Source organism: Seriola lalandi, unplaced genomic scaffold, assembly GCF_002814215.2.
Source record: "Seriola lalandi dorsalis isolate HSWRI2012SDOR001 ecotype SW California unplaced genomic scaffold, Sedor1 jcf7180002054581, whole genome shotgun sequence".
NCBI lineage: Eukaryota > Metazoa > Chordata > Actinopteri > Carangiformes > Carangidae > Seriola > Seriola lalandi.
The window spans coordinates 2,958,654-2,973,585 of NW_019525134.1; the positions used below are offsets into that span (position 1 = coordinate 2,958,654).

The window sequence follows — 14,932 nt, forward strand, 5'->3', positions numbered from 1 at the left end:
ATCAATTAAACACAGGATGATCCTTTTCATGTTTTTCAGTTTCAGTGTTCAGTTCTCTGGACATGAGACTTGGAGCTGGACACCATGTCACAGTTCTGCATCTCAGGTCACCTGCCTCACTTCAGCATTCCCTGTCATCCAGCTCCCAGTAAGTCATTTACCTTTCACCCTGTTCTCCTGCACCTCCCTGCATTAGCCACTCCCACCTCCTCAAGCCAGCTCCATTGTCCTGGTCACACAGCTGCTCCGATCACGCTCATCTAGTGCAACAACACCAGCCTCCCAGTCGTTGTCTGCCAGATTGTGCTTGGCTGTTCTCCATGTAGGACTCATGAGCATTTCTCAGACTGATTCCCTGTTGCTGAACCTGTTTGTCCCCAACTTGTCTTCATCGTCTGAACCCTGGTGAACGCTTCAGCCTTCTGTCCCTGACCTTGAGAAGTGAAACATGAGCAAAGACTCCATTCACAGGTTTGTATGAATGTGTATGTGTGTGTATATATGTGTATGAAGAAGCTTCACGTTAACAAGTGATATTATAACTGTAGCTGTGATGGCATGATCATATTAGTACAAAGATAATGTAAGCGGTCCGTGAAAGTGTGACAGCAGGTCTTCAGAGGTCCAGTCAGTCAGGCCGGTGTGGAGGAGCTGAGGGACAGTTTGATGGAGCTGCCAGTCATTTAGTGATTTTTAAAGTTTTATTGTTGTGTGCTTCGTTTTCTTCTTCATGTTCTTTCGCTGCTTCAAATGCAGAGTTTTTTTAAAAAAGAAAAGAGTTTTCCCATTATCACAACAACCAGATATGGACAGATTTAAATCTCTGGAAAGTGAAATAGAAAAATTATAATTTGACAAATTATAGCACATTATGTGATGGCATTTTACAGAGTGAGGTGAAGACCTGACAATGTGAGAGAAACCCAACAGTTCCCACTATGAGCAAGCACATGAAGCACATGGCGACAGTGTGTGTAAATGTCTCCACGACACACACCACAGCAGGAAGTACCACAGGCGAGGTCTGAGTGATGTGGCAGGTGTTTATATGTCTGTGGACAGAAGTTGTCACATCATTGCTACAGTTTGTCATGACGACACATATTTCTGATCTGTTGTTGGTTTTGCCCTAATTAGGACTTTTTTTGTGTTTGTGTTCTTCCTCTCCTCCTCCTCCAACAACTTCTCTCTGATGAATGTTGATGATTTTATTGAGGCTTCACACCAATGTCGTCATCAGTCAGTAACTGTCAGTGATTTCTATTCACTGCGTATCTAACAGTGAAAAACAGATTCAGATCATGTCAAACAGCTGTGGGGTCGAGGAGCTGGATGAAAACTGCACCTCTCTGAAGGTGAAGGTGACGGAGCAGAAATATGGCGGCTCCACCGGCGACTCGTCTCGGTCTCACTCTCATTCATCTGATCACCTGGTAAGTGCACACCTTTATACACACACCTATTCCCACCTGAACCACTCCCTCTGCCTCACACACACACACACACCCACACACACTGTGCTCCTCCTCGTCTACCTATGTCTCCTATAGTATATGTATGTAAGCTTTTCTCCTTATCTTGGTCTTATATTTAAGAAATCACTTAAAGTTCATTAAACCATTGCACAATCACCTTAAGTTAAGATTTTCCTCACATATTTTGATTGATTTGATTTTCATTTTTCAGAGGAAAATATTGAACTTTTTCTCCACTATATTTTCTTAATTTAAAGGAGTTAAAACTTTATTTGCAGATTAAGCTTTAAAAGAAGTTACACTCATACTGTATGATCAATATTCAACATGGAAAAAGTAGGAAATATTATATGTGATGTCATATTATTATATCTAAGAAGAAGTTCATTCAGGAATCAAAAGTAACTAATTGAATGATTTTATTGTCCAAATTAGTTTGAATTAGAGTGTGGGAAAAACCGGAGGACCCGGAGGAAACCCACGCCAGGACAGGGAGGAACTGGGTCCAGTGGTGGTCCTGGCCTCAGTAACAAGGCCAGAACCACCAGTGAGCCCAGTTCCCCCCTGTGTGGCACAGTATAAACTAGTGATAGGAGACAGGCCAGGGCTGTTGACCAGCATTAGCCTGTCCCGTTGACTCCGGCAACAGTGAGGCAACAGTGCTAGCCGCTGCACCACTGTGCCACCTTCAGAAGTTTATAATAAGATTGCGGCCAAGATGGACCACAAGCCACAAATAGCGATGACGCTCATGACGGGCCAGAAGTGTTCTCTCCATGCAGACGTCTTGTTCTTGTTTGCAGACACAGTCGAGTGCTTTGCGATGTTTGCTTGTAAAGACTTGACGATGACCGCTTCCACACATGGCTGTTCTAACAGGATTACAAACTTGAGTGAGCTCTTCCCGCCAAGCTTCTTGGTGAGATCTTTGATGACGGCCCTGCAGATCTGTTTGATATCTTTGTCGCTGGGGCAGAAACCGTCTCTCACAGTGAGTCCCTGCAGCGTTTGGTCCACCAGTTGTTTGGCGTAGGTGGCCAATTGCTCCTCCGTGCAGATGTCCAGAACACCACACTTAGTGAGCAGTCTCACGGTCAGCAGGGTGACAAACAGCTTGGTCTTGTCGATGGCTTCAAAGCCAGAGGAAGGAGAGTCAGCAGAGTGGGTGTTCTTCTCTTGTGTCTTTATGGAGATCTTCTTGTCCTCTTGGGCGAGGTCTATGGTCTCTATTTCCTCTTCTGGGTGTCTTGGCTCTGCTGTGGCTTGACAGCTGGAGGTAGGAGAATCAAACTCTCGGCTTGGTGGCTCCACGATGACTGTCGAGGCGCTTGGCCGGACAAGAATCTGTGTCACACCACGGGGAAAAGAAGTGAATCCACAGGGACGAGCAGTTGACAGGTTGGGAATGGCTTCTCCCATTCCAGCTCTAATGTTGTCATCCAGGAAAAAGGGTCCGGTCTGTGCTGCGCCGTGCAAGCCAGAGGCTTGGAACATTGCAGACACATTGGGACTCAGGGACCTGGTTTCAGGGTGAAGGTCAGCAGCTCCAAGAACAGGAGCAGCTGAGCCTTCAGGTGAATTGTTCTCCATCACGGAATAATTCGTGTCTTTATACTGGGTTCTCAGATAGACGTGTGTATCTCTGATGAAGTCTTCAGTACAATGATCAACAAGCTGGGAAACTGTAAGTTTACTTCACAGACATGTGCCTTTGATACAGCTGATCAAAGGCAAAATGAATGAGCGATCTAGAATCTGACGTAGCTACTTGACTGGATCTAAACGCTGCTGCAACGTGCTCACGCACACTTGCGTGCCTACGCATTTTGCAGCAATCGTACACACGCACGTAGGCATGCACGCCTGCGACTTTCAGCGCTGTTTTCTCTGTTTTCATCATTTATGTAATTTAGTTTGAATGTTAATGTTGGATAGATATGTATGATTTTCCATCAGGTAGTTACTATAATAATATGATGTGATTCTATCGGGCCGACACTATTTTAGCAATAATTTTAATGTATCTCACCTTGTACATGGTCACATAGTTTTGTATTTAATGTTACACACCAGGATCCGTTGAACCCTGGTTATATTATTATTATTATTATTATTATTAGTAGTAGTTTTATTATTATTATATACACTCAAATGATGCGCTGGCAACAAGTGGCAGCAGGTCGACTTAGCTCTTAGTTTTTTCTGCAATATATTTGTATATATTAATATATTTTTTGTGGAGTGACGTTTTTTTATTTTTACGTCGTTGTTTCGTCTGACGATGGAGAAAATAATGCAGATAAAGGAAGAACTCCGGGCTTTAAAGTCAACCAGATATGGAGTTAAACAACCCATACCGGCTGAGCTGAAGGAGAGCCGGGGCTAAGCTAAAGGCTAGGACATGGAGATATAAGCCTTTATACCTGGATAACAAGTGTGATGAACTGGAGGCACTTGTGAAGAACCAGCGAACATATCGTGAGTGTAGTCTCATGTGTTTCACGGACACCTGGTTAAACGACAACACTCCCGACCGTTGTGTGGATTTACCCGGCTTCACTGCAGTACGAGCGGACAGAGACGCCCCGAGCAAGCGGGAAGAATGAAGGTGGAGGACTGGTTCTGCTTGTGAACAATAGATGGTTCAACCTCGCTCACATCACAGTGAAGAAGATCTGCTGTCGGGATATTGAACTGTTGGCAGTCGGTCTTTGACCTTACCATGTATCGAGGGACTTCTGTCACATCGTCGCCATTGTTGTTTACATTCAAACAAGAGCGGAGCCAGTAGTCGCGTGTGACGTCATTCACGAGACTATGGCGAGAGTACAACAATAAGGTGATAGACACATGAATTTCCTCTAATCTGGAGGAAAGACAAATGTTTTCACAGTGCTTCACATTTTTACACAAATTGTTATTTTGTGAGTAAAGTCACTCATACAGGATTATCCTGGTGAAAGTGATGTGTGTGCATCTAAGAGTGGTTTTGTATCAGCAGTTTGTCTCTTTCACCATTGGATTGTCCTAGAAGTATTTATATACTTTACCTGAGTAAAAGTGATACCACACTGTAAAAATCCATTGGAGTAAAAGTCCTGAATTCACACTGCACCAGAAGAAAGTAAAAGTTTAATGGTCAGATATCATAGGATCATAAACCAGCACAGACTGGTAAATAAAAAGCCTTAAATGCTAACGTTAGCTATGTAGCAATAGCAAAACTTACAAATAGCTCATTTAATGTTGGAGCTGGTTGAGGTGGAGCTGATCTTAACAACATTCTGTCAGGCAGTTTAGTCTTTAACAATGCATCATGACTCATTTACTGATCGGATTAAATAATTAACTTCTCACGTGTAGTGGAATATTCATAACATATTAAACATGTTCATCCAAAGTTACACATGTGGATGTGTTAATAACAGACTTGTAAAGTAAACATAGAAAGGACAGTCTGAAATGTGACGTTGACTTAGTACAAACAAAGTAGTTCTAAAGTAGTTAGAGAGAAAACACCTGACTCTCTTTAAAGTAACAAAACTGACATTTCTATCCTGCTCAAACACATAATTAAATAACATCTAAATGTAAATCAAGGCTTTACTCAGTTTTAGTAAAAAGAAGTAATAAGTGCCTTATTTAATCAGATTCTCTGAATAAATTAAATACAAAGAAATTCATAAAACCTAAGTATTAACAAAAGTTTCATTTCAACTGTCAAAACTTATTCTCATCTGTGGATCTCATTATGATCGAATGAAATTAACTCAGTGACTTAAATAGTTGAATTTTAAAGTTTATGCTCACACACTTTGCTGGAAGGTTTTTAATGATTTTCTCTTCACGTTCCCATTAACCAATCATCAACTTCCATTTTCAGGAGGCGGGCAGCAGCTCAGACTACATTGCATTGTAAAGAAAACCCAGTTTTTCATGACCACTGTCTTTTAACTGATTAATATGGGAAAACTGTTGAAGATCATCAGAATTTCATATGATTTTACTTGTGACTTGCACATGTGTGACTCACTCCCACCTCTGCTTGATGGAAGTTGTTCCACTGATTTTTTTCCTGCTACAAGTCAAAATATCTGCTGTGAAAAAGCTTTTTTGGCTTTCAGCTTCACTCAGACACACAGGTCTTGTGTAGGCAGGTGTTACAGGGGAATGTCTGTCTCTCTACAGGGAAAGAAATTAATAAAAAACTGGCTGGGAAAACTAAAAAAAAAGAAAAGGGACAGTAAAACAGAAAGGACCAGTGAAATGAAAGTGGAGGCTACTGTCATCAAATGGGGAAACCCTTTATAGTAGGTTTTGTTGTTAAGGTCATGTTTTGGTGAATATTGGTTCTTTTTGTTTTTACTATAAGTATTATTTTTTCATTTGTTTTTGATTCTTTAGAGTTTTGGCTCAATTTTCTTGAAACAAATATAATCTGATCAGAGTTACAGTGTATCTCAACAGAGTGGTACATGGTGTTTATATCTGCACAGTCTCTAAAATAGATCACCACTGGTCTGGTTTGTCTGCAGTTGTAATTGTTGGGCAGTTTTCATTTCCAGATACTGACAGGTTCTCGTCAGTGCCCTCTGTAGGAAAATGTCTGCACAGCGTCTGCATGACAACACACGCACCATCACTGCACCTGACCTTAGAGAGAAAAAGAGCACTTCAATCATTATTTCTCCATTTGTTTCTGTTTATTGTCAGGTATAATAACTTGTACATTACAAAGAATGACTTGTAGAACCAAAGGGGAAATGCTATGCTTTGAATAAAACAGGTTTGCAGAGTATTATAGTTGGGTTTATAGGTCACACTGGGAATGCAACACTGTGTGAGTGACATGAGACTGGACGAATGGTAAGGAAGACTTAGGGTGATCCCTGATTGTTTCGCCAGTTTATTTAACGCACTACTGAAGCTGGACACAGAGGAGGCGTCACAGAGCTGCTGCTGTCTCTGCTATGCTAAAGTTACACATATCCTCCGGCTGAAGCCCGTAACCAGGGGACGTTCAGAAACACGGTGCGACCCATCATACAAGGGGTTAGGGTACGTGGTGGTTGGAAACATACAGTATGGGGAATAACGGACTGTCTTCCCCACACAGGGAGATGTTTTGGTTCGGCTTCAGGCTGGTTGCTTGCTTCTCCGTACAGGCAGAGCCACAATGGCTTGCATTAAAACGAACCATTACTATAGGCAGGGGGACACCATAATGGTAACTGTGGGTGAAGACTCAGTTAAACCGGCTAAAATCAGAGAATCTTACACACACACACACACACACACACACACACACAGCAGCGAATCTACTCGCTGCTCGCTAATCTGATAACGAGAAACCGACTGTGTGTAAAACATGGGAATACATCTGCAGCAATCTCATCTTCAAAGCATGATCCAACTGCTTTACAGCTCATGATGATAAATAAATTAAATAATAAATAACCCAATAAATAAACTAATAAATATAGTAGATCCATAAATAGCTGTGGTCAACGCAAATGTGTGCATGGAGGCTTTTTGCAGACAGTTTTCCTGTACAGTACCATACAGCAGCTGTAGACACAGGCTACAGTGGATACACATGAACTATTACCTCACTGGTCATTGCAGAGGAGGTACACACACACACACACACACACACACACACACACATGCACTCATACATACACTCATACAGGATTAGCAGAATCAACATAATCATTTAAACGGGGAAAAGAGTAAAAGTACATAATACGTGTTTTGTCACCATCTCTTCACCTCTGTATGCAGGTGTCTGACATACTGTATAGGTCAGAGGTCAGAGGGCATCTTTCATTTCGACAAAGACTCTCCTACAAGCAGCAAGTCTCTCCTGATGCATCATGCTAATCAAACCTCCTCAAACTATATGGAATATACAGTGCATAGTTTACAAAGCCAGAACTTAAAGGAGTTTACATCTATACAGACAAACCTATACAATACAATTTTCATCATAAAAAAAGTTCCTGTTTCTTTCTTCTTCTTTTTTTCCTTTTTTTGCTTCCTAGTTAATCCGCTGACTTTTCTTTTGTTCTCACTTCTGTTGATCTCTGTGCTTCAGTGACGTGGAAGTCTTTGGGGAGATGAGTTATGATAAGGGAAAAAAAAGTCTCTGAAATGTACAGTAAACCTTTGATGTGTCTTCTTTTTGTCTTCCACTCAGCTCCTACATTTAGGATGTCTATATATATATATATATATATATATATATATATATATATATATATATATATATTGTTTCTAATGAATTGGTTTTTGGTTGTTTTGTGGAAGAAGAGAAAGAAAGTGCTAACATACAGCAAGATTTGTTCTTTGGGCTCTACCAAATTAATTTTTGACATGTGGTAACCAATTTCCTTGAATACCTTGGATATGTGAAGACATGAAGAGTGACACCCAATTTCATAGTAATGTGCTCTATCAGAATACCTTTCTCCTCTTTGATCCAGGCTCTGTGTGAGGGAGGGATAATGGTCGTGGGTCGAGGAGTTTGAGCCCCGCACTGTAACAGCAGCGCGGGCCGCTGTCGAGGGCTTGATAAAGAGACATAATAACTGAACCGGAACACAGTCGATTAAACAGGACTTCCCATCTGCTTGTTGTCGTTTCAGAAGCCGGGGCTGTCATAGCTGCTGCGGCTGTAGTAACTGTGGTGACTGCGGGAGCGACTCCTGCTGCGGCTCCAGCTCCGGCTCTGGCTGCGGCTCCGACTCCAGCTCCGGCTCCGGCTCCTGCTGTGGCTCCTGCTGTGGCTCCTGCTGTGGCTCCTGCTGCGGCTGTAGCTGCTGTAGCTGCGGCTACGGCTGCGGCTGGACCGTGGCGGGCTGCTGTCGTAGCTGGACGAGGACGGACTGGGCCGGTAGTACGGGATCGGCCGCTTCCGAGCGCTGGGGACAGGTGAGGGGGGAGAGGATGGAGTATTAACAGTTATCTTAGACAAAGACAACAAGTGTGACGAGTGAGTCAGTGTGAGACTTTAACACATGTTAAATGTACATCTGATGCTGATGTAAAACAGGCTCAAGAGCAAATCAGTGTATAGGAGGTTATAGAAGTGGTAGACTTAAGATCAGTACAGGATCTGAAAGAGAGCAGCTATGTGGGTTAAAAACAAGCTGTTCAGCCACACACACAGACACACACACACACACACACACACACACACACACACACACACACACACACGGACAATATAACTGCACACACACATAGAAGAGAAAAGCATGTTGTTAGTTTAAGCTTAAGCTGAGATTGCCTTGTTAATAGCCACTCTGGAGGTACTTCCTGTAAGGTAATTAGCTGTTAGTTCCCAAAACAACCTCTTCTTCTCAGCGGAGGCCAACACCCAGAAAAATCAACAGTCAACAGTGCAGGGAGAGATAAACGCTATCAAGGTATCCCTGCTGCTACGAGGTGCGCTCCACCTTGTCATTTCTGCGGCGCTGCAGATAACTCTGCCTCAGCTTTTGTCTTCTGTATCTGCCATGGAAATCCACAGCCTGTGCCCTAGGGGGTATCCGCTTAAATAAACCTTGATAGCATTTTAATCTCTGTATCCCTGTGTTACAACATTAGTGCATGACCGCAGTGGGGTGCAGCATTAGAGTTGGTGTGAGTTTCTCTGTGTAAATATCAGGGAGGAGATGAAGGAGCAGAGAGAGGACAGAGAAAAAAACAGGAGGCCAGGTTTACTCAGGGGGGCTCTGACGGTTTGCTGTTCAGCCAAGCTTCAGGGGTCAGACTAGAAGGGTCCTGCTGCACGGCAACTGTTACCAGGGTAACTAGCCTGCAGCAGCTCAGTTCAGCAGCATCCTGTTGTTTTGGCATCAGGACCTTTAGGAGTGGAGTAAAAGACGACAAGGTACACACATTTCACCCATGACTATTTACACTCTTATGAGAAAGTACAGAGGTGACTCTTATTCAAACATGTTTTCATCTGCAGAGGAAGAAACAAGAAACAAACAGACTCCCAATCTAATCAATCTCAGACTAAATAAATCATGTCGTCATATTCCACTTCACCATTTGTAATCATACTTCATTTCTATATTTTTCTAATTTAACATCCTTACTGTTATGTAGAGTATATTTAGGTTTTTATTATCTTATTATAGCATTTTATTTATCTTATTATATTGTTTATTATTGTAGCTTTTTAGTCTTGTTGTGTTGTCTTGTTTCTATCTATTGTACTGAGGCACTTTGTTCACTAATAAATACATTTATAAATATATAAATACAAATAAAACTTGCATTGTTATTATATTAATTTATATCTATCTAAACAAATTGCAGAATTTAAGCATCAATATGAAATTAAAACTGTAGGAAGGAAATAGCTGAATTCTTTGCAACATATAAAGCAATTAATGGTAAATACATGTATTAGATGAGAAAATTGATTCACTGTACACTAACTACAAAGCTACAACCTTTAGCTTTTAGCTTAGCTTAGCATAAAGACAGTAAACAAAAGTGGCAAAATCCACCTACAAACACCTGTAAAACCATGTTTGTTTAATCTGTACAAAAACATGTATGTATATTTACATATATATATATATATATATATATACAGTATATAAAGCAGGACAGAGTGCTCACTCTTTGTGTTTGGTTCAAGAACCTCTGACTCCAGTTGTGTCCCCTCCAACTAAACCAAATCTACCAAACCACACACCCTCTTACTCTCGACAGAGGATTTAATGGATCTGAAGGTGGTTATTAAGGAACAACTTCCCCCATTTTATTCCTTTTGCTTGTCATTGTAGTAATTTATAAAAGAACAACTTCTTCGCTAATGTGAGTGCAGTGCTGTAAAATTATGGGAAATGTTTTAACCGCAGAGTGTGACATATTGTATATTAAAGTGTGTCATGCTTAAGTGCTTTTAATTCTAGACATATAAAAAGCTGAAAATAAAATTCAAACGACAAAGTGTCCCTTTGGTGCCTGTTTCTACACAGTAGGTGAGTTGTGAATAAATCTATGTCCAACTGGGAATCTGGAAAAAGCAGGGGATGTTTTCTGAGTCTGGACAGCTGTGTTACCTGGTGATCCTGCGAGCCTCCATGAAGCTGGGTGAGTCTCTTCTCCTTTTGCGAATGGGTGAGTAGCTGCGTGAGCGGCGGCGAGCTCGGCTGTCGGTGTCGGAGCGGTTAGGGCTGTCCCTCTCTCTGCACGGCACACAGAACGCCATCAGCACATGAGAGCAAAATAAAACCACAAGGTGACAGAGAGGTGTGAGACAGGGAGCGGTGTTTCACCTGGAGTTGTTCTGTCTGTTGTGTGGGGACTTGGCCTTGCTGGGGCCTCTGTCTCTGGATACGGAGTGTGAGGACGAACGGCCGCTGCTCCAGGAGCTGCTGCGCTGTCGGAGGTTGGGTTTGCTCCGAGACTCCTCTTTCTTCCTGCCCGACGTGTGTGTGTGTCGCCCCGGAGATGCTGACGGGCTCCGGTGGTGTGCCTGACCCCGACTGGAGCGGTGGTGACGCTTGGAAGAGTGGCCTCCTTTTGTCCTAAGGCAATTGGCAGTATAAAAGAGAAAATGTCAAATAATTCCCTCTCAGTGGCAACACTAAAGTAAAACCTCCCAGCAGTGATAAGAGCCTGAACCATGTAGGCTGCATGAAGGCTCACTTTCTCTGGTGACGAGAGTTCCTCCCCTTGTGAGCGTGGTTGTGCTGGGAGTGGGCTGAGTCGCTGCTGTGAGCAGGGGAGTGGGAGCTCTTGTTCTGGCCTCTCTGACTCCCTCGCCTCCCTTGCGTCTGGGTTACGGAGCTCCCTACAGCTGTGTTCCTGCCGACCACACTCCCAGCCTCTCCTGCTGCACACGTCGGTCCCGTGTGGCTCCTGCTGGGGGCGCTGTGGAGCTTGTGCTCTCTCAGCAGAGTGGGCTGGATGCTTGCAGAGCTAGCAGTCAGCAGATGGAGCTTCTGTAGAGAAATGATGACCAACAAAGGAAAAAAAAAGAAAAAAAAGAAAAAGGACAAAAAGAGCATTAGAGTGTTTTCAGGCTGGTGATTGAGTGCTACGGTGTACTTGCCAAAAGAAGGTAAACATCTAAAAGAAAAAGATCTAGGTTTTCTCCATATGGCTTATAGATAGTCCTCTATGGTGCAGCGCATGCAATACTTGGCATGCAAAACCATAATGAGTTGAAGAAATCATAATCGCAAAAACAAACAAAAAAAACTAGGAAGAGGAGAAAGAGAGGGAAAAAGTAAAAACAAAACTGTGAACCAAATAAGTTTAAGAGCAGAGGCAGAGAGTACAGAGCTACAGATTTTGTAGAGTAGAAAAAGAGGACTTCTTCAGTTATTTTAGTAATGGTTAAAAAAATAAACAAAACAGAAAGAGAAGACAACTTGACAGAACATCACAGAAATGGAAGGAACAAAATAAAGATCACAATTATTGAATCAATCGAATCAGAAAACAAATCGTCTGCTACTCAATTTTCTCTTTCTGGATTTTTTTTCCTGAAGACAATTGCTGAGATGTGAACAGCGACCCATTTTCTTTGTTTTTTTTTAATGGTTACTCTTGTTTAACTCCCTTCTGGTTAACATCCACTTACCAATAAAGTGGTATTCCCTCCTTTAGTAGGTAAGGTATGAAGAAAAGGGAAAAGTGGGGCAACATAAGTGCATCATTAGATTCACAAAATGCAAGAGAAAAAGACACAAAACCCTTCCCTGCCAGTGACTCATGAGACAATGCATGGAAATCAATGGAAAAGAACTCAAAAGCAAAGAGGAAAACCACAATGTGCAGGGCGTCCCTCACACAGAGAGTAAATCCTCTGGGCCCGGTCACCTTCCTAAACATCAGAGAGCAACTGGCTGGTGAGAGTTAAAGGTATTTTCTTTACCTTTTTTTCTCTCCATGTCGTATCTACCACCGGGAAGGTGTTATTCTTACTTGCTGACACGTTTACAGGATAACTACCTTCCCTTTTTGTAGTTACAATCAGTGTTTGTGTTCATGGGCTCCTTGATACGAGGCACTTACAGTGATCACAAAGGTTTCTAGTAATGTAGTGCCACATAACAACAGCGAGTGTTCAGGTTATTACTGAGACTGACTCGGGTTCAACCACATTTTACAGTAATCAGAGGTTATTTTTTGGGGGAAATGACTAATGTAAGAGAACCCCCCCTACAGCACATGGTGAGTGAAAGATCGGTGGAATTACATTGAACTGATAAAACAATAAGGATGTGATCGGATCCTTTGGTGTTTTAAAGTGAAAAGCTACGTGGCTAAGTGTCATGCATCAACGCATTTACCTTGATGCTACTAGTTTTCAAAATTACCTCTGTTTCATAGAATAAGGCTGGAAATATTCTGTTTTTCTTGTTGCCAATGAATCTCATGAAAGACCAAAATCAACAATGTATTGATCCTACATTGATAGCAGCATAGATAGATAGTTGATTCCTCTGTGCTGTGGAGCGCCATTGTTTCCAAAAACAAAAGTGAGTCACACTGTTGCACTGGGTGCCTTCATTACCGGGAAAACACACACACACACGCACACACACGCACACACACGCACACACACACACACACACACACACACACACACACACTCTGCCCTGGTTCTGTGAATAACTCACTATAGCACCAACAAATGCAGCATTTAGTCTACAGTGCCTTACCCAGGGATGCTAGCATGGCTCTAAGGACGGCAACATCGCCCTGTCAGTCAACTGCTTTGGTCCAGACTGAAATATCTCATCCACTATGGATTGCCATGAAATTCGGAAAAGATGTTAATGGTTCCCACTTGATGAATCCAAATGACTTTTCCTGTTGCCCCACCGTGAGGTCGACAACTGTCTCGACAATCATTGGGTGGTTAGCATGACATTTGGGACACATATTGATATCCCCTTCAGGATAACTTGAAACCACTTTGGTGGCCTTTTGACTTTTCATGTGGCGCCATCATCAGGTCAGAATTTTAATTTGTCCAATCCTTTGGTTTATGATCACATTTCTGCAAAATGAACAACACACAACACTGTGAGCATGTTACCATGCTAACATTGGTGTTTAGCTCACTGCATGGCTGTACCTACTGTAAGTACAGTCCCACAGAGCCTCTAGTGTGGCTGTCGACTCTTGTTTCAAAATGAAACTAGCTTTTTAAAATATTCCATCTGCTGTAGGAAGTAAGAGGTTTGTGGCTGAGTGCCACAGACAGGGTGGGGAAGCCGGGATGCACTGACACACTGTTGGTTCAGGTCTTTGCAAGGGATTTGTTAATAGTGAGAAAAACAGAGTAATATCAGCCTTATCCTTTAAACTGTGTATGGTAGAGATGATGATTTATAATATATTTAAACCCCTGTTTTAAGTATTCAACATAAACAGACCTTGGAAAGTGATAAAGGTTTAGGGACTGAAACATGATGCACAGTTCACAGTACACTGCTCATTCCAAGCAGGTCAGAAAAAAAGAGGGTAAATCTCCAAAAGGCCTTTTATATGAAACCAAACACAGCCGGCTCTTCCGCATGCATTATCATGTGCTGTCTGAACTGCTTTGTAATCTAAGATATAGCAAAAGCGCCGACTGATCCTTGCAGAAAGAAGAGCCGTTCTCCACTCGGGAGAAGACAACTAAGCGATATAATAAGAAAAGACACAACCACTGGTGTTTATGACAGTTGTTAGAAAAGGTCGTGGAAATCAATATGGTGAAAATCATAAGACGAATGTACTAATTCACCAACAAACAGAGAGATGCTGGACAAACAGGAATGCATTCTACCAAAACAGAAAGAAAACAAAAATGGAAAGAAATGGACCTGGATAATAGAGCGGGATATTGGACTTCAGAATGAAGTTAAGGAGGAAAGAGAAAAACCAGAGCTCTACGTAATCCAATCTTTCAAGAGTCAAATCATAATTGATAAAGTCAAATTAATTTGGTTAAAGACCATTGGTAAACAACAGAAAGAGAGAGAGAGAGAAAGAGAAAGAGAGAGAGAAACATTGACGTCACTCAGGCTAGGGTGCTTGTCACATTCTCATCTGCATAAAGATCACGTGCGTAGGCAAAGCATTACCTACCTTCCATTTCAATCAGTGACACGTATGCAATATCAACAAAAAAAAGGAAAGAAAGAAAAAAGAAAAAAGGGAGAAAGGAATGTTCTCCGCAGCGAAATGGGAAAAAGACAATGACCTCTTTTAGTATCAAAGCTACATATTTAGTCCAGAGACTAAGGAGAACTAAACAAACCAAAAAGTATAAAGAAAATAGAGGGGAGAAAAATAAAAAATCCACATGGAATTCAAAATCAAAGTAAAATTAGAAACAAAGGATGAATCTAAAAACCTACATGATTTGCTTTGTCTTTTTCGCTTGTACAAATGCAGCCATATTTGTATCAAAACGGGGTGGG

At 42.0% G+C, this 14,932-nt stretch overlaps 1 protein-coding gene across 1 annotated transcript in view; it reads right to left on the minus strand.

Moving 5' to 3' along the window:
- Positions 1-6,167: 6,167 nt before the first annotated feature.
- srrm3 (serine/arginine repetitive matrix 3) overlaps positions 6,168-14,932 on the minus strand; it is a 74,374-nt gene continuing 65,609 nt past the window's right edge. The window contains exons 11-14 of the mRNA XM_023418375.2: positions 11,154-11,449; positions 10,781-11,032; positions 10,565-10,690; positions 6,168-8,398 (exon numbers count right to left, since the gene is read on the minus strand). Of these exons, the coding sequence (XP_023274143.1) occupies positions 8,119-8,398; positions 10,565-10,690; positions 10,781-11,032; positions 11,154-11,449 (954 nt within the window). The 3' untranslated portion in view covers positions 6,168-8,118. The remainder of the gene's footprint in view (positions 8,399-10,564; positions 10,691-10,780; positions 11,033-11,153; positions 11,450-14,932) is intronic.